Raw genomic sequence first — 18,776 nt, forward strand, 5'->3', positions numbered from 1 at the left:
ATCTTAGCTACGATCAAGTCAACCACCATTGCTCAGCAGCGCCCATCACTTACTGCTTACATAAACCCACACGCTTCCGATCCTACGAAGTAGTCTTGCCTCTTGGGATCAAGGATCGTCACATTAATAATATTTTAAGAGAAATAACTAATAATAATATATCTAGAGTTTAGGATAAGAAAGAACTTCTTTAATATAGAATTAAAGGAATAGAAGGTTTTAAATATAGTATATAAGAAGAAGAATAAAAAGCTAATTAAGATAAATAAGTTTATTTATTAAATAGTTAAGTAGTATATAGCTCTATTTAATAAGTTATTAAAAGAATAATAGTAAATAATTATATAGATCTCTAATAAAATAGAAGTAATTAGATAATTACTAAGAGTTAGATTAGTATAGATAAGGTTAATAATATTAAAGAAATATCTTAAACTATTAGGCTTTAAAGTAAGAGTATAAGCTTAAGCTTAATATTAATAAGCTAGATAACTACCTAAATCTACTAATCTATTAGCTTAGATTAAATAGTAGGAATAGGCTCTATAATATACTAAGAATATTAATATTAATAATATTTAAGATAATCAACTTATAAAGAACTTTCTTATTACTATTAATAGTATTAATAAAGTTAGTAGTATCTTTATTTAGATCTATATAAATACTCTTAACTAAAAAGAGTTGATTTTAAATAGCTATATACTTACTTACTAACTTTAATAATAGCTTATAATAATAATAATAATTAAGAGATTAACTAAGAGATTATTTAATATAATAATAAAGCTTACTTAAAGATTAATAAAGTAACTAATACTTTAAGATAAGGCTTCTAATAATAAGAGATCTACCTACTCTTATAGGATAAAGTATAATAAGAATTAGTATTAAATCCTCTATCTAGAGAAGAAGCCAGCCTATATACTACTCTTTATCTAAAGAAAGCTAGAAAGAGTGCTACAGAAGATTATAGAGATAGATTAGTTATAGAAGTAATATTAGAACTTAATTAGAATGATTAAAAAGTTGCTAGTAAAGCTACTACTAGCTAATTAGAGATCTAATAAGATTAGATAAATTAGAAGTGCCTATATCTAGATAATTTTAGTTAAGAAGGCCTCTTAGAGAGTCTTCTTAAATATTATAGTAAGCTTCTTTATTATTATAATATACTTATTAAAGAATAACTTTATCTATAATATTAATACTATCTATTATATTATTAACTTAAAGAAGAAGCTTATTAAGAATATATATTGACTAGTAACTAATATTATTAATATAGATAATATTATAATATTATACTATAGTATAGAAGAGATGATGATAGAGATTAATATCTCTATTAGTCTAGCCCTCTTTAAGCTAAAGAATATTATTATTACTAAAGGCTTCTATATTAATCTAGTCTTCTATAGAGTAATAAGAGAGGTAGAATACTAATAGAATAATAATAACTATAGTATTACTAAGAGCTCTATATTAAGACTAGTAGTCTTTTTAACTAAATAAATTAAGAGCTATATTATAATTAACTTCTATTAAAGTTAAGAATAGACTAATAAATAGTAATTAGATAAAGTTACTAATATAGCCTTATTATAAAAGCCTAGCCTAGAAAGTAAGATAAGATATAATACCTAGTATAGAAGAATAGAGCATCTTAATAATAAAGCTCTAAATTATTTATCTACTAATATTAAAGAAGTTATAATTACTAATAAGTCTAATCAGCCTTACTAAATATATATTAAAGCTAAGATAAAATAATAAGTCTTAAGAAGGCTAAGTAGTTGACTAGTAGAATATCTATTTAGTTAAATCTATCTAGACCTCTTTATAATACCAAACTGTCTTAATAGTTTAATAGTAGCTCTAATTATTAAAGATAAATTCTTAGACTTAAAAGTTATATACCCTCTATTAAATAAGAAGAAGTACACTCTTTTTAAAACTCTTTATAATTACTATAGCCTAATAGACTAGTAATAAGGTCTCTAGATTTAATAAGATTATAGTAATAATAAACCAGCTCTTAATACTAATACTATTAAGAAGTAGAAATAATATAAAGAAATTATATAGGAACTATTACTAATATATATATATTAATCTAATAGCTATACTAAGTAATCTAAGGAGGTGATATAGATAAAGACTAATATAATACTATTTAATACTAGTCTACTAATTAATCTAGCTAGTAAGGCCTATAAAGTAGTGACCTATCTTTATAATAGATCTTCTTATTAAGCTAATAGCTAGAAGTTACTAAAAGAGACTATTAAATAGTAGTGTTAGAAGAATAAGTACTAGATCTTAAATAGCTTAAACTAGCTAGATCTTAGCTATATTAAAGAGTATAGTTTAAAGGTATATTATCTTAAAGATAAATACTATAATACTATAATATTAACTAAGGTTAAATATCAATCCTATACTAAGATTAGATATCTTATTAGCTATAAAAACATAAATATTTAATAGATCTAGATCTCTAAGAAGAGAAAGGTTATTCTATTAAGAGATATAATCTTTAAAGAAGGGTTCTTCTTTAAAAAGAAGAATTATAATAGATCTAAAGAGAGATTAACTATATTTACACTACTAGTAAAGGTCTATAAGCTATTAAAATTAATAGAGAGAGAGCCTAAAGAGACTGATAATAAGATCACCAGCCTCTCTAGTCTAATAGATAGACTACTTAAAGCTACTAGGGAGGGAGATCAGTTTTAATAGGCTAAAGTAATTAAAAAGGCTGGTCTAGTATAAGAGAGGCTTAAAGAGATTATTATCACCTACCTAACTTCTTATTAAAGTAAAGAGCCAGTCTAAGAACTAGTTATAATAGGACTAATAGAGGGCTCTAAATCTACAACCCTTAGTCTAATAACTTTAGAAACTTTATTAAAGAGAGAGAATAGTATTCTAGAGGTATTAGAAAATTTTTAGAAAGATTTCTTAAGTTCTATACTAATTAGATGATTAGCTTAAAATTATAAGCTAATAAACTATATATAGTAGTTAAGAGAATAAGAGAAGCTCTTTAGAAGGTAATAGTAAGTAGTTAATAGAATAATTCTAGAGGACTATTATAGTATTAATATAGTCTATACTAGCTTTTAAGCTAAAGTAGTCCCTATTAAATAAGAGCCTTAATAGTCTCTTTAACTATATTAAAATAACCTATTATTAGAGCTAAGAAATATTAAGAAGGCTATTAATAGCCTCTATAGTTAATATTAGCTTAAGGCTATATAGAAGGAGGTTAAGAATATCTAAGATAATAAGATATTAAAGATAATAGATTATTATAAAGCTAAGAGCTAGATAGTTATATTATTAAAGTAGATATTTACCTATAAGTTTAATAGTAAAGAATATATTAAGAGATTTAAAACTAGGATCTATATTTAAGAAGACTAATAGCTACTAAATAATTAGAATATCTATATTACTATATTAGTAGGAAGATCTTTCTAAATTCTTATAGCTACTACTATAAGATTTAGGCTTAAGATAAAGTAATTAGATATAATTAATACCTTTATTAATACCTATCTTAATAAGAAGGTATTTATAGAACTCCTACTATACTTTAAATAGACTGGTAAGATTACTTATTTAATTAGAGTACTATATAGCCTATAGATATTACTACTATTATAATAGAAGCTTCTCTTAATAGTTCTTATTAAAATAGGATTTATCTAATTAATAGAAGAGCTATACCTCTTTTATAATAACTCTATTCTAATATTCTTCTATATTAATAATATTATCTACCTTTATTATAAGAAGGATAAAGCTAAAGAAGAGGCCTTTAAAGAGATCTTAACCTATTAATTTAAAATAAGAGATCTAGAGAATATTAAGTAGTTCTTAGAAATAAGAGTTATTTAAAGTGCTAATTAGAGCTAGATCTAAATCTTATAAGAAGATAAGATTACTAATCTTATTATTAGATATAAGCTTAATAATATAACTAAAGAGCTAGTCATCTCTATATTAGTTAAGAAGATTATAAAGTTAGATAAGTAAGTAATCTTATTAGAGATTTATATTTATTAATAAAAGATAGGATCTTTAATCTATCTTAATATTATTATAAGGCTAGATATTACTAAAGTAGTTATTATTCTTACCTATTTTCTTATAAACCCTCTATTTAAAGTAATAAAGAAGGTAGATAGAGTTATTTACTACCTCTTAAGAATAAAGAAGCTAGATATTCTATTTAATAGAAATAACTTAAATCTCTTACTTAAAGTCTATATTAATACTTTATTTAAAGATAATTTAAAGAACTAGAAGTCCTTTTAGGGATATCTTATAATATTATTTAAAAGTATTATTAATTAGAAAGTAGTTAAGTAAAATATTATTACTATCTTATCTACTAAAGTAGAGTTATTTACTCTTATAAGCTCTTTTTAAGAGACTATTACTACTATATAGTTCTTTAAGAAAATAATATTATAACTATTAGATTAATTTATTATTTATTATAATAACTATTAAATTATTTATCTAGTTAAAAATAAGAATCTATAGCTTAAAATAACTCTAAGATATATTAATATCTACTATTATTAAATTTAATAAGAGATTTAAAAAAAGATAGTAAAGATAGAATATCTAGTTATTAATTAAATATCTATTAATAGGCTAATTAAAATCCTTCTAATTAATAAGTACTAAAAGTTTATTAAGTAGTTAGATCTTTATATCTATTCTATTACTATCTTAAAAGATAATTAGAACTAATAAAAAGAATAGTAGTCTTTAATTATACTAAATAAAAAGAACTTCTTAGAATCTAAAGGTACTAAGAAGTTTAAAAATCTAACTAGAAATTAAATCTAGACCTTCTATTAAAAAAGATAGATATCCTATTACTAAATTACTAGAACTACTTATAGAAAGTACTATATTATTATTTTCTATATATCTCTTTCTATTATTATTTAAATAAGAGTTAATAATAAGAAGAGATAGTTCTTATAGGACCTTCTATCTAATATATATCTATACTAATATCTAATATATAGTTAAAAAGACTAGAAGTAACTAATTAGTCTTTAATATTAAGTAAAATTATTAATTTCCTATTTAAGATATAGAAATAGCTTTAGATCTTCTGAAATCCTAGATTCTAGAGATCTAAAGAGGTATATCAAAAAGGGCTGATCTACTAAGAACAACCCTAGGGTAAATTTAGTATGTAGAGCTGTCTCTACCTAACCACACCGTCCTTTAGGGCCACCTCTAAGGGCCAGCGGCCCCTCTGGCGGCCTTCCCCTTTTCTCCCTTAGAATTAGACACCTCAACGAATAGAATTCGATTGATCCGACCCTTAGTTGACACTTTTAAGCTTAAACCGACACAAAACTTAGTGTAATACAGCGTCTATTTGAGTGGTGATTGTACGATCTAGAGAAACAAACACAAAAAGAAAAGGGGAGAAATGATGACAGGAAATGAGAGAGAAGAAGTGCACGTATTTATTTACATCTTCTTGTTTCCCTTCTTGGGCATCCTTGCGACCCAGTACAGAAGCATCGCCCCAACAATATTGACACCAATGTACACCCACATCAACCCAAAGTTGCGCCAGCGATCGCCGTATTCCGACCCCATGCCAGCCAGGAACACGTTGGTGTCCTTCATCTTGCAATAGCTGCAGTCGCTCGTCGCCTCGGGGTCCTTCAAGTAGCCCCCAGCCCGCGAGACGTAGTCCGCCATGTACTCGCCGCAGCTCTTGCCATCAGGAGGGCTCACCATCGTCCATTCGTTGTCGGCGCAGGTCACCTCCACGTTGGCGATGCCGGTCGACATGACGGCTGAGATCCAGTACGACAGAGGCGAGACCCTGTACAGAAAGATCCAGAATCCCGGCATCACCTTCGCGGGGGCGAGCACGCCACAGAAGAAGAAGGCCATCATGAAGAGCATATTGGCGACGTTGGCGCCCGCATCGGCCGTGGCCGCGAAGGAGACGCACAGATGGGCAAAAGTAGACGTGTACAGCAGGAATTGCCAAAAGAGCAGCCACATGAGACCGCCTCGCTCCGCAGACTGGCCGGCGGCATCGGCATTCTTGAAGAAGCCAACAGGAAAATATATGACGACAAACATGAAAACCGAAGCAAAGGTATACCAGGGGATCTCTGAGATGATCTGACTGAGCATGAAGACTTTCCAAGAGTAGGTCTTGGCTGGGCGCTCGCGGACCTCGTACAAGTTGCGCTGGAGGATGAACTGCGGGAGTTGTTGATTCACCAATTGCCCGAAGATGGTAGCGAGCTCGAAGATCGCGATCATCTGGTTTCGAAGACCTTGGATGCTCAACGGTGCATTGAGGAAGACGAGACCGACGAAAAGAGCCGAGCCGATACTGACGCCAAGCTTTGAATAAATGTAGGAAGGGGTACGCCAGGACTGCTGGAAGACCCTTTGCGTGACAACGACGAACTGGTCCCAGAGCGGTGCTGCAAACTCGCGGTACGACCCGGGATCGTCCCTCTCGTCGATTGACGGCCGTCCAATGCCGTGGGACCTCAGCCGGGCCAACTCGTCTTGCACGGCATGATACTCTGGGCTAGACCGCCAGGTTTCGTGCCAATCCACTTCAGAGTGAGAACCCGGAGCAGCGCCGATGGCTTCGAGCATCCATTCGGCTGGATTAGCCCCGGTCGGGCAAGCGGGGGCTCCGTTCCGCTCAAAATAGCCGGTGAGGGTTTTGGAATTGTCTCCAATATCGCCTAAGATGAACATACCTTGTGAGCTAAAAGAACGAAGGAGGCGAGTGTGGAACAGACAAGGAGACATACCAAAGTAAACTGTACGACCTTCATCGGCAAGAAGCAGCAGGCGGTCGAACCGTTGAAACAGCATGGCAGATGGCTGATGGATGGTACACAAGATGGATTGACCAGCCTTGGAAAGCTTTTCCAAGAGATCCAGGATGGCCCAGCTTGATTGCGAGTCCAGGCCAGAGGTTGGTTCATCCACGAACAGCAGCAGGGGAGGCTTCGCAGCCAGCTCAACACCGATTGTGAGGCGTTTGCGCTGTTCGACATTCAGGCCCTCGCCCAGAATGCCAACAACAGCATCAGCAAACTCCTGCATGTCCAAGAGTCGAATTACCTCGTCGACGTAAGCCAACTTATCTGCTCTCGGCGTCTTGGCAGGCTGTCGAAGAAGCGCAGAGAAAATGAGAGCCTATAAGCTCGAGGGCATCAGCAAATCGAAGCATGCTGGGCACTGTTTGGTTCTTACCTCGCGGACAGTGCTAGTTTCGAGATGCAGATCTTGCTGCTGGGCGTATCCGGTCTTGCGCTGGAAGCTCTCATCTCGTATCTTACCATCGACAAGCATCTCGCCGGTGATCACGCCAACACCCCCACGACGATCCGCCAAACAGTCCAGAAGCGTGGTTTTGCCAGCACCAGACACGCCCATCAATGCCGTGAGGGTCCCGGGCTTCACCCATCCATCGACATTGTTCAGGATCCGCCTGGACTTTCCCTTGATCTTGAGATCATAGCAGACGTTGTTCCAGTGAAAGATGCTAGTGGAACCCTTGAAAGCACCTGAGCCGCTCGAGATAGAGCCCTCGCCTCGGTCGATGACAGCAACGGGTCCTGTCAGCGACTTTTCCACATCGCTTGCGCTCCTCGTAGAAACCCGTGGCACGAAGCCTTTACGAAAGACCAGCACCTCTCCTTTGGACTTCTTTGCCAAGATGTACTCGCTGGCGACAAAGTAGACAACGTGGTTGAAAATTGCCATTGCGATGATAATCCCGATGTTGCGCCACTTATGACTGTGGAAGTAGCTGTATGCTGAATTGATATAAGCCTCTCCAGAGACCTGAAGCTGTCCTGGAAGGGCCCCCACAACATCGCATGCTACACTCGGAGAGCCTGGAGTGGCATAGTCTGGGATGTAGGAGGAGCAAGTGAAGTTGCGACCATGAAATTCGTTGACCATGAGAGATTCGTACCCGTATCCAACTGGATTAAGGTAGTTGATCCACCGACACCAAGGCAACATGTAATCGACGGGAACAACAAACCCCGTGAAAATGATCAAGGCAAGAATCATAATTGAAGCTGGAACCATAGCTTGCTGCTCAGTTCGGGAGATTGAAGCACTGTTGTCGTCAGCATATGAAGGTATTCGTTATTTACCAAGACGTTACTTACACGGATCTGAAGACTCCGGACATGGCCAGGACAATTAGAAAAACAGTGAGAAGGTAGAAGAAGAACGGTCCAGGTGCACGGTGCAGGTTGGTCATAAAGTAGAACACCAAGTTGAAGGAGATGACGTTGAGCACCTTCAAGGGGAGGTCAACCAAAACGGAGGCGTAGCTCTCCGCAGAGGGATGATAGAAGCCATAGCGAGACTGTTTCTCAACGATTGGTCGATGGGCATAAAGTGTCATAATCTCGAGCATGGATGCAAAGGCGTTGAACAGGATCGCCATGAATAAGACGACGGTACGGCCGTAGAAGGACTCAGTATCCGACTTGAGATTGAAGAACAAGGATGACAAGATGAGAGCCATCACGGTGTTGGCGATCATCATTCCCACCGTCAGGCCCGGGTCCGCAACGAAGCGCCTGTAGCCTCGCCAAAAGCACAGCTGGACTTGCTGGTTATACGTGAGGGTGTATGGCGACTTCAGGCGCTGGCCCCGGGCTTGGTGAGACCTCTTCAGCGATCGAAACTGGATTGCATCCGGGCCATCGATAGGGTGTTGTTTCTTATACTCGTCAATCTCGATTTGTAGAGCCGTGAATTCGCGGCTCTCTTGCCAGGCCTTGGCGAAGTCTTCGGCAGTTCTGGGCGGATTGCAACCCTTACGCGGGATGCGCTCCGCGGGGAATGTCATGGAGGTGAGGAAGTCGGGAGTGGTTTGCCGCTCTGGGCATTCATATCCCAGATTGACAAAGTATTCCTTTGCTTTCGATGCAGGACCAAAGTAGATTTGATGGCCCTCATAGAGTACTAAGGTCTTGTCGAACTGATCAAAGGCGGTCTGAGGAGCCTGGTACATAGAAACAGCACAAGTCTGCCCGAACAGCTCTGACTGAAGTCTCAATGTCTTACAGAACTCAATAGCATTGGCAGAGTCCAAGCCACGGGTCGAGCTACGGACCGATGTCAGTCTGTGAAGGAGCAAGACACATCCCAATCGTTACTTACTTGTCCCAGCACTGGAACGGTGCGCCAGACAGCGTGGCTTCCGCAATGGTCACGCGCTTTCGTTCACCTCCTGAAACTCCTCTCTCAAACTCATTGCCGACTTTGGTGTTGATGGTGTGACTGATGCCATACATTGCCATGACGACGTCTCGGCGATGATCACAGTATCTTTAAGAAGAGGCAATCAGTATACACCTCAAAGCATATGAACTGTAAAGAAACGCAAATGGCTCTTACTCGTTACGATTGAGGTTCTCTGGTAGATCTCGCTGGCACCGCGCCCGGGAGGCGAAGGTCAGAGTCTCTCCAACTGTGAGATGCGGAAAGTGCACATCAACCTCTGCGGTATAAATGGCATCGCCTCGGTGGTGTGTGTGCATCTCCTGAGGCGAGAGCCCTTCGTAGTTGAAATAGGAACCGTCGTTGACGTATATGCCATTAGTCTCGCCCGAGATCGTCTTGAGGAATGTTGAACAACCAGACCCCGGTGGACCCAGCACGGCCAACATCTCCCCAGGGCGGAGTACCCCGTCGAAGCCTCTCAGGATATCTATGCGTGTCTGCCCGGCCTTGTGATTGATCAACCGTCGGGCCATGCCTGGCAAGGCTAGCCAGATGTTGCCAACATCCTTTTGAAAGTCCGTGGGAGTGCCATACCCAAACACATTCAGGTTCTGAAAACAGAGACCGAGTGTACGAGAACGCTGGCCCCGTCGATTGGCAACATTGGCGATGTTTTGAGCCCAGGCTCGTGCGTTGAACTTCTCGCTGAGTGGATTCAAGGGCGAGTTTGGATCACTACTTCCAAATATGGGCTCGGTCTGTCCGGAAAACCCAGCCTTGCTGGACTCACGTGTGTATTGACGAGCTAATTGTTGGACATTGGAGAGTCGCTTGTCCATTGCTTCGGTGTTCTCGGCGCCTTCATCCCCGATATTCGTGCGTGAATTTGTTGCAGATTGTCCTGGACCAAGCAGTGCAGCACCATTGACTTGGGTACTGTCTATTTGAGCTGACATGTTCGATAATTATTCTTGGAAGATCACCCGAAACAGGATGCTTCGTGGTGTAAACATAATGAGAACGAAAGATGTAGAAGAAGGAAACGAAGACATTGAAATACTCCTAGATAATGTAACCAATTTTAAATATTTCTCTTTTCTCCATATCTGATTGTCGGCCGAAGGTGTTGATCTCCTGAGCAGAGGTGTTATCACCGCCCCGGACCGCTCATCACCGCTTACAGCCGTTGTGGGTCTGACTCCATGCCAAGCCCGCCCTTCGGCCGGTTCTCATGCCAAACCCCAGAGATTAGGAGACAGCCAACAGCTTACAATTTCGAGACTTGGACTAACCCTCGAGGGATTTTGGTAACTCTTCTCCTCGTCTGCGGTTCTCGCATTCTTCACTTTGTTTGATCGATTGACGACAACATATGCGCTCAGAAGACGATTACACACAATTGCCTTGAACAATGACGTTATAGAATCTTGTGTTATCGTCGGTTCCAGCTCGGAGTTATCGATTTTCTTTACGCCATGGACCTAGAAGGAATAGAAGACATATTCGTGCTTGGTTTCTTAAGGTTCATACCTCCTGCGCGCACAGGCCATCGCACTGCCTGAACTCACTAGATTATCGCAACCATGTGTGTTCCCCTTTTCGCCACTTTTTCATTCTTCCAGACCCCTGGTTCAGCCGTAGAATGGTCTTCAGAGAGGAAAACGGAAGATGGAGCCCTCATATGGATTGTTGGACATGCCAGCTCTAAGGAGGTGAGTTCGTACATTGGCATTAGTTTCGTTGGAACTCGAGACCTTTGACACTGTGCCCTGTTGCTTAACGTGTTTTCTCGATTCATCCGGAACCTTATCCACCGCATGGCCCCGATGGCAGTTGTAAGAAAGGCGTAATTGGCCATGATGACTGGAGTGTGTCTGGTTGCACTACCCAGAGTGAAAATGTTGCTTGCGACAAGGCCGGCCGAGTTGATGAGCCCGATAGACCTAGATCTCACGCGACCGCTCGACCTGCTCATCCTTCCCATCGAAACCAGCACCCTTGGTCTGCTCCGCCAGCGCACTCTCGAGAGCATCAGACTCAAAGTGGCCCTTCTTTGCCCACTGTGTCCCCGCCACGATGGCGCCAGTCTTGTAGAAGATGGCGTCGATCTGCTCCAGCCTCCTGCCGGTGGTCTCCGGGTAGAAGAGGTAGATGAAGGGAATGAAGGCAAAGTTGAAGACGGTGAAGATCAGGTAGCCCTTCCACCCCTGGGACGACATGGTGCTGGGCGTCATCATGACAGTGGCGAAGTTCCAGAGCCAATTGGAGGATGTGGTCACGGCATTACCCTTACTACGTAAGTGTAGAGGCAAAATTTCGGCACAGTATAACCATGGCACGGCGAGATAACCGATGGCGAAGAAGGTGTAGTACAGGAAGAAGGCGATGACGACAACGATGGATGCGCCATAGGACCCGGAGCGGATCCCGAGAGCCATGGTCAGGAAGCAGACTCCCATGCCGAAAGCGCCAATCATGAGGCAGCCACGCTTACCAACACGGTGAATGATGAAAGGAGGAATAACTGCCGATGCCATGTACCCTTTTTAGGGTTAGCTTTTATCATTTTTGAGCTTCGAGGGAGGGGTTGTACTCACACAGTCCGTTGAAGCCGGACAGCAAGAGGGAGAGGTTGTGCGAGAGACCGACGGAAGTTTCGAACAGATAGGAAATGTAATAACCAATCGAACAAACACCACTTAACATAACCATTGCCATCAATGACCAACCTAGGGCAACGCGACGGAAGTTTTGTGTCTCCTTGTGGTTCTTGAAAATCTCAAACCAGCTCACAGAGTTGGCCACGGCCTCGAGCTCGATGGCCTGGTTGATCAGCTTGATCTCGGTCTGAACCTCAGCATCCTGCGGATCGGTGACGCCGTGCATCTTGAGAAGGTTATCGACAGCCTCGCTCGGATGATTGTGGGCCATGAGCCAGCGAGGAGACTCGGGCATGAAGGGGACGATGATCAGCAAGACGACGGCAAATATCATCTGCGCAGCAACCGCGAAGCGCCACTCGAACTGGCCTCCAACATAGGAAAAACCATAGTTCATCCAGTACGAGACACTGGCACCGAAGCAGACAAGCAGATATTGGAACGATCCAAACAACTCGCGAGTCTTGGCGGGTAGGGTCTCGGCTTGCCTACCCAAGCCAGTCAGCTCCCGGACCAAAGCATACATGCGGCAGAAAAGAAGATCGCGTACCAGATAGGGATGATAGACGTGTTGAGGCCAGTGCCGATGCCGCTAATTACACGGCCGACCATGAATTGGGGCTGCCCAAAGGCGGCGGTCTGAAGCACAGCGCCGATGATGATGAGAACTGTTCCGATCATGATGGGTTTCTTTCGGCCGATATATTCACTGAACACGAAGCTAACAAGACACCCTTGCGAGTTGTTAGTGCTTGTGTCCGATCAGATCGACTAGTGGACTTGGCTTCTTACCGCCAAGACAGCCAAGCTCGTAAATGCTTGTGATGAAACCTTGCATGAACGTCGAGGGATGATTCATCTGGACCAACCAGTCATCGGCGATGAGAACACCGCTCATAAAGCCTTGGTCGTAGCCATAGAGCAGGTAGGAGATACCACAGGTGAAGGTGAATGCCACCCGCAGGGAGAGGCCTGTGAGAGCCATGGTGATGGGACTGATAGTGATAGTTCCGAGAGAGTGCAGATACTGAATCACTGATGGCTGTCAGATCGTCGTCCTCGTGCCAATCTTTCAATGTGTTTGGAAGGACATTCCCTGTCTGGGTTCGATTCCACGTTTGCAGCTCAGGTTCTTAAATGTCGCGTCGCCAAGCATCGCGAGCCCCATGGGGAAAAGGTTCAAGTGACTACATGTCCAGGATGGTACCAGCGAATGGCTGTTGTGTTTGTGGAGATGTTCAACGCTTAGTGCACCCGATAGCCGATCGGTAGTGGTGATCTTGAGACTGTCACCAACGGCGCGCAATTCCCTCCCGGCTCAACCGCGAGACGAGGAACCAAAACGACGCTGTTGGGCTGACATGTCTGATCGCCAGCAAGCTACTATTCTGTGGATGGATCGAGCGCACCTCCCGGTAGCTAAAGACCGTCGCTTACGCTAAGCCGGAGGAAGCAAAGTTTGAGAAGGAAATACTCTCAAATTGCGAGAAGTATGTACTGCACAGCCACTGGTGGATCTCGAACTCGCGTTCCACTCTGCGCAAAATAGCTGCAAATCGCAGGATCACCAGACTGAGCCCGTCGGATCCTTGTGAGTGGAGTCCTCCGCCGACGGCAGTCTACATGAGAGCAACCATGGCATCTTATAATAACCAGAAAACGACTTTAAATTACGCTCTTTTTCCCGGTTGTTTTGCTAGCGCTCTCCCACATAAATCTGCAGGCACAGGGGCCATTTCCTTAACAGCCTGTTTAGAATCCTCTCGCTAAGCACCAAAAGAACCCTGTACACTAACATTGCAAGGTACATGGCTGTTAGTGCACAACCCAGTATGCCGAAGAAGGCTCTGAGCGCAGCGAAGGGCCTCTGAGGCGGAGACCCTGGAGCCCGAGAGGAACGAGGGCGGAACGGGTCCCATTTTACGAACGCGAGCCCTGCGAGCAGTGAGGGCTACTACAACCCCATTCCCTAAAGCCTGCGTTGCAGGCAGTCCCCTAGTTGCATTAACGCTGATGAACCAGACAGTATCTATTCAGATTCAAGGCTCTCATCGTGAATGGTTGACAATGGCATCTACCAAGAAAGCGGAAAGGCCTCCTTTTGACGAACTACCCCTCGATAAGGATGGTCCGCCGGGCAATGCCTGGGGTCTTTATGGGCCCAACGATGAGCTCGGAGCCTTGAACATGCTGACGCCAGAGACTGTTGTCGCGGCTGCGCAGGAGATCAAGACGGGCGAACGGGTATCGCTGGACTGGCATCTGAACAAGCCTTCACGGCCCAGTTTCGATAGGCCGCCTTTCGAAGTGAAGCTGCGGAACAACCCCGGACGAGCAATCAACGATGATGAGCTGCATTTCAACACCCAGTGTAGCACACAGTGGGATGGTTTCCGGCATTTTGGTAAGTTGAGAGAGCTTGGGATGCGTGGCCATGTTAAAAATAGCTAATCAACGTGAATAAGGCTTCCAAGGCGTGAAGCGGTTTTACGGAAATCGCACTCAGGATGACGTTGACAATACTGACGTTCTTGGAATTGATGGTAAGACTATGGAGATTGGAGCTCAAGATACATTGTGGCACTGACTCCCGGTCTATGCAGTTTGGGCGGAGAACGGCGGCGTTGTTGGTAGAGGTGCTCTGTTAGACTATGTATCGTTCTGCAACCGCCATTCCATTACCGTCGACCCCTTCAGCAGCAGTTCTATACCCCTAGAGCACATTAAACAGATGGTCTTGGAACAGGACATTACCTTCCAAGCAGGAGACATCCTCGTGCTACGGGTTGGATTCACTGCGGCATACAATGCACTCGACCCTATTAAGCAAGATGCCTTGGCACAGCGTCCAACGCCTGACTTCTTGGGAGTGGAGCCGACATCAGATATGCTGCGGTGGCTCTGGGACAGTGGCTTCGCAGCTGTTGTTAGCGACTCTCCGAGCTTTGAGCGGGCACCAGTGGAAGGTCTCTGGACCGGCGCGGAGATAGAGGATCACATCGACGGTGGTGGTCTGCTACACCAGGTGCTGATAGGTGGCTGGGGTATGCCCATCGGGGAGATGTTTGACTTGGAGAAACTAAGTGAGACTTGTCAGAGGCTCAACAGATGGCATTTCTTCATGTCAAGCGTGCCACTGAAGGTCCCAGGTGGTGTCGCGAGCCCTCCGAACGCGGTTGCAATCTTTTAGTGCATTGCCTTGTGGTCATGATGATCGTCTAGAGTTAATCTTGTCAAGAGTCAGCTAAGATTTTATCTAACTCTGGATCTGGTTCTGGGCGAGAACAAGCCGATCTCTTTCGTACTGTTTCTGACCCGACCTGATGTTGCCCATGCGCAATTGGCACATTCCTATAAGAACTTGCAAGATAACTGTGAGACTAGTTTCACGGTTCTTGAGGCACCCCGCTTGGTGCTGCAGGATCCTTCTTTCGTGCCATCACCCACATGAACTCCGCGTCAAAGTCTGGTTCGTCCTCCTCCAGCTTTCCATCTCCTGCCTGCAATATCTCCACCTGCAACAACTCGAATCCAACCTCTTTCAACAGCGCCTGATTTCCATCCACGTCGTAGCTGCTCCAGAACATGCCATACCCGAGGAACTCGCCATGGATCTCTTCCTCGTCGAGGGTCGCGAGATTGAACACGAAGACACCTCCGGGCTTTAGCCAGCCATGAATCTTGATGAGCATATCCTTGAGCTTCGCCCGCGGGAGGTGAAACAGGGCGTAGAAGCTAGTGACCCCATGGAAGCTCTCGGGCTCGAAGGTGAGCGTTGTCATGTCGCCCGCGATGAGCGTAGCCTCGGGGCAGCGGGCCTTGGCCATCTCGACCTGCCTGGCCGAGATGTCATTTGCGACCACGTGAGCGCCATGGTCGAGAAGCAACTTCAAGATAGGAATGCCCGGGCCGCAGCCGAGCTCTAGAATCGAAGGGGATGGTTCCAGCTGCTCAAGGAGCTTCTTGGTGTACCGCTCACGCGGTGACTTCTGACTCTCGACCCACTGCAGATACCATTCTGCAATGTTGTCGTAGGCGTACTCCACAATGCCCTCAGGTGCATCAGACATTGTTTGGTCTTATCGCTTCAACGGACGGTGGTCCTCGGGCGGCGATTGTTAAGTTGATTGTGAATCTTATGTAGGGGTGTTGGAAGTAAGTAGGTACTTAGAGGATGTGGATGCCTAGCCAGTAATTCGCGCTTATGCGAAGCATGAATTTGTCGCGCGACTCGTCCATAGCTCCGTTAAGCTACGCTAAGCCCGACTCACGCCGCGCCGATATTGCCAAATCTGGTGGCTTTCGCTGAGCTTACATGGCTACCTGCTAACATCATCATCGATGAGTGTTTATAGAATTGGGTGTACTGCATCGGACAGCACGGGCACTTGTCCTCTCGCTTTCACGTAAACGGTTTTCGTATTTCATCTCGTCTGCACATCTTGTCTGCACATGTATACTCGAACCCAGCCAGAGCCACATTCATCTTGTGAGCTGTTTTGCTTGTAGTAATTATGTTTTTTTTTCGTGGGTATCATATCTATATGTCTTTGAGAGCGCGCTTGGTGCCAACTGGGCAGTACTTCGCCGCCGCCTCTGTCGCTGCGTGGATGTGCTCTTCGTCATCAGGATATCCAACATGCAAAGCCATTGCGAGACCACTCCCCAGATGCACCCCCATGTGGCAGTGAAGCATCCAGAGTCCTGGGTTGTCCGCGCGAAACCGAATGACTACGTGGCCCCTTCTAGGCACCCTGACAGTGTCCTTTCGAAGAGGGGATGCCAGGTTCAAGCCAGCAGGAGGTGCGCCGCCAGTGAAAGGGTCATAACTGCCCCAGCCTCCTCGGCCGTCCGACATATACGAGGACAAGACGTAGAAGGAGTGGCCGTGCAGATGGAAAGGGTGTGATCCGTCGTCCAGGTTGTTGATGACCAGCTCGACCCATGGGGCTGTCTCGGGGCTGCTGGGCACAAATGGTACGAACTGGTTCTCATCCCAGGCCGACCTATTCATCGACGCGATGGGCGGTGTCTGGGGAGCCCAAGACGTGTGGTTGATGAAGCCCTTTGGCTCGTTCTCGAACTTGACCAGTATCTGGGACTTGGCATAGACCACGAATGTGTGTTGTGCTGCTGCTGGTACGGCGGAGCTTGCGCTTGTCTCGGAGGAAGTGAGAGTTGAAAGATCCACGATACGCCGCAAATCCGCTGACGGTGGAGAGTTATATTCCTCAGCTTTATACACCTTCTTCGTAACAGGGAATGACTGGTTTGCCGTCAGAGAAGGGTTAGTATAGCCGAAGTTTCTGGGAATCCTCATTAGTCAATCATACCAACCAAGAAGTTATTGAGACTTACTCAGGATCCAAAGCGATGAAGAGTCTTGTGGGCGCCCTTGAAACAGTATTCGAGACGACCACATCAACTCTCTCTCCGGGATATAGCACACCGATACCGTCTCCCTCAGCCAGAGCAACTGGATGGCCACCATCGATAGTAATTGGGCTCATGCTTGCATCCCCAACATGCAGGCTTACCCCTGCGAGAGAGCCGGTATTAACAATTCTCCATCGAGTTGGTTTGGAAATCTCATGCGAAGTCAGAGCCAAGTCGGAGTAGCTCGCTGTTGTGCACTCGATCGGATGCGCTGGCACAGCCAGACTGCAGTCAAAGCGACCTTTGCCATTGATGATCATTGAATCAGGGACTGGCTCCTGCCCAAAGTGCTCATACCCAGAGTACCATCTTTGAGTGTCGTTTGCGGACGCATGAAACCAGTCCCCGACCATGAGCAGCATCTCCCCCTCATACTCGATGGGTCGAGGCTCATTCCGAGACTGCGGCTTGTGTATGATCAAACCACCAAAAAGCCCGTCAGCTCGGTGGCCCATGGCATGGCCATGCCACCAGAAAGTTCCAGCTTCTTCATCGCCAATCTTCACTCGATATGTGAACCTTTCACCGGGAGGTATTGGGCACTGCGTGATGCCGACCGCGCCGTCCATCAGATTTTGACCGAGGAGTTTCAAGCCGTGCCAATGTAGCGAAATGGATTCATCCTCGAGACCATTGGACACATCCACCACGATCTCATCGCCGGATCTCGCCTCAATCGTGGGTCCAGGAAACTCGCCATTGACCAGATACACTCGCTTCTTCACTCCATCCGGGCTTCGAAAATCTGCGGTGATATTCCAATGAAGGGTTATGGTCTTTGTATCCCGGTGTATATGATCCTCCGGATGAAGTTCGATGCCCAGAGTCGACTCCTGATGGTGAAACTCCTTGAAGATGGAAGGGAGCGTGCTCCATTTGCTCTTGGCCCAGAACTCCCAGCTTTCTGGTGACGATACAATGAGAACAAGGCCTGAACCGATAAGAACCAATAGTATCGTGATGAAGAACACGATAGAGGTCCGCCCAAGGATTTTAGGCGCCATCGTGCGGCGCATGATGTTGTTGTACCTGGAGCATAGGTGTCCTGGCGACGTCGCCGGAGCTTAAGCCATGTAGCTGTTTCTTCTTCGCAATGCGCAGAACACACAACGATACTGCTTCACGCAGAAGGCCAATTGAGGGAACTTTTGCAAACCGTTTTCAGCTTCGTGGAGATGACCCGGGCACTCGGGATGGATGCGGGAAAAGTCCCGACAAGAATCACTTCAGAACTCAGGCTCCTCACTGACTAGCCACATCAAGCTACCCGTCAGCTGGCCCATGCTGCTGCGCCGCGGTATCTCTCGAACTCTTTGAGGGAATTGAGATTGCTGGTGTGGTGTTTTTGTCCCGAAGAGGCAGCTAACTAGGCAATGTCACGTCCACGCTGCCGTTTGC

General features: G+C 44.2%; 5 protein-coding genes across 5 annotated transcripts; 1 reads left to right on the forward strand and 4 right to left on the reverse strand.

Moving 5' to 3' along the window:
* Window positions 1–5,511: 5,511 nt before the first annotated feature.
* E0L32_006798 (uncharacterized protein) lies at window positions 5,512–10,238 on the reverse strand (the record flags this gene model as incomplete). Its single annotated transcript, XM_031141471.1, has 5 exons — window positions 5,512–7,227; window positions 7,285–8,161; window positions 8,214–9,164; window positions 9,220–9,387; window positions 9,457–10,238. 5 exons carry the CDS (start codon window positions 10,236–10,238, stop codon window positions 5,512–5,514), a joined length of 4,494 nt encoding a protein of 1,497 aa, XP_030994097.1.
* A 987-nt stretch (window positions 10,239–11,225) lies between these two features.
* Window positions 11,226–12,927, reverse strand: E0L32_006799 (uncharacterized protein; the record flags this gene model as incomplete). Its single annotated transcript, XM_031141472.1, has 4 exons — window positions 11,226–11,824; window positions 11,880–12,430; window positions 12,493–12,676; window positions 12,735–12,927. 4 exons carry the CDS (start codon window positions 12,925–12,927, stop codon window positions 11,226–11,228), a joined length of 1,527 nt encoding a protein of 508 aa, XP_030994098.1.
* A 1,082-nt stretch (window positions 12,928–14,009) lies between these two features.
* Window positions 14,010–15,132, forward strand: E0L32_006800 (uncharacterized protein; the record flags this gene model as incomplete). Its single annotated transcript, XM_031141473.1, has 3 exons — window positions 14,010–14,346; window positions 14,408–14,485; window positions 14,546–15,132. The coding sequence occupies 3 exons, from the start codon at window positions 14,010–14,012 to the stop codon at window positions 15,130–15,132; spliced, it is 1,002 nt and encodes a 333-aa protein (XP_030994099.1).
* A 196-nt stretch (window positions 15,133–15,328) lies between these two features.
* E0L32_006801 (uncharacterized protein) lies at window positions 15,329–16,012 on the reverse strand (the record flags this gene model as incomplete). The annotated part of the gene is made up of 1 exon (XM_031141474.1): window positions 15,329–16,012. One exon carries the CDS (start codon window positions 16,010–16,012, stop codon window positions 15,329–15,331), a length of 684 nt encoding a protein of 227 aa, XP_030994100.1.
* Window positions 16,013–16,482: 470 nt separating this feature from the next.
* E0L32_006802 (uncharacterized protein) lies at window positions 16,483–18,394 on the reverse strand (the record flags this gene model as incomplete). The annotated part of the gene is made up of 2 exons (XM_031141475.1): window positions 16,483–17,248; window positions 17,301–18,394. 2 exons carry the CDS (start codon window positions 18,392–18,394, stop codon window positions 16,483–16,485), a joined length of 1,860 nt encoding a protein of 619 aa, XP_030994101.1.
* Between the last annotated feature and the right edge of the window lie 382 nt (window positions 18,395–18,776).

This window comes from Thyridium curvatum (genome assembly GCF_004353045.1).
Source record: "Thyridium curvatum strain D216 chromosome Unknown NODE_40_length_362384_cov_81.811220, whole genome shotgun sequence".
NCBI lineage: Eukaryota > Fungi > Ascomycota > Sordariomycetes > Thyridiales > Thyridiaceae > Thyridium > Thyridium curvatum.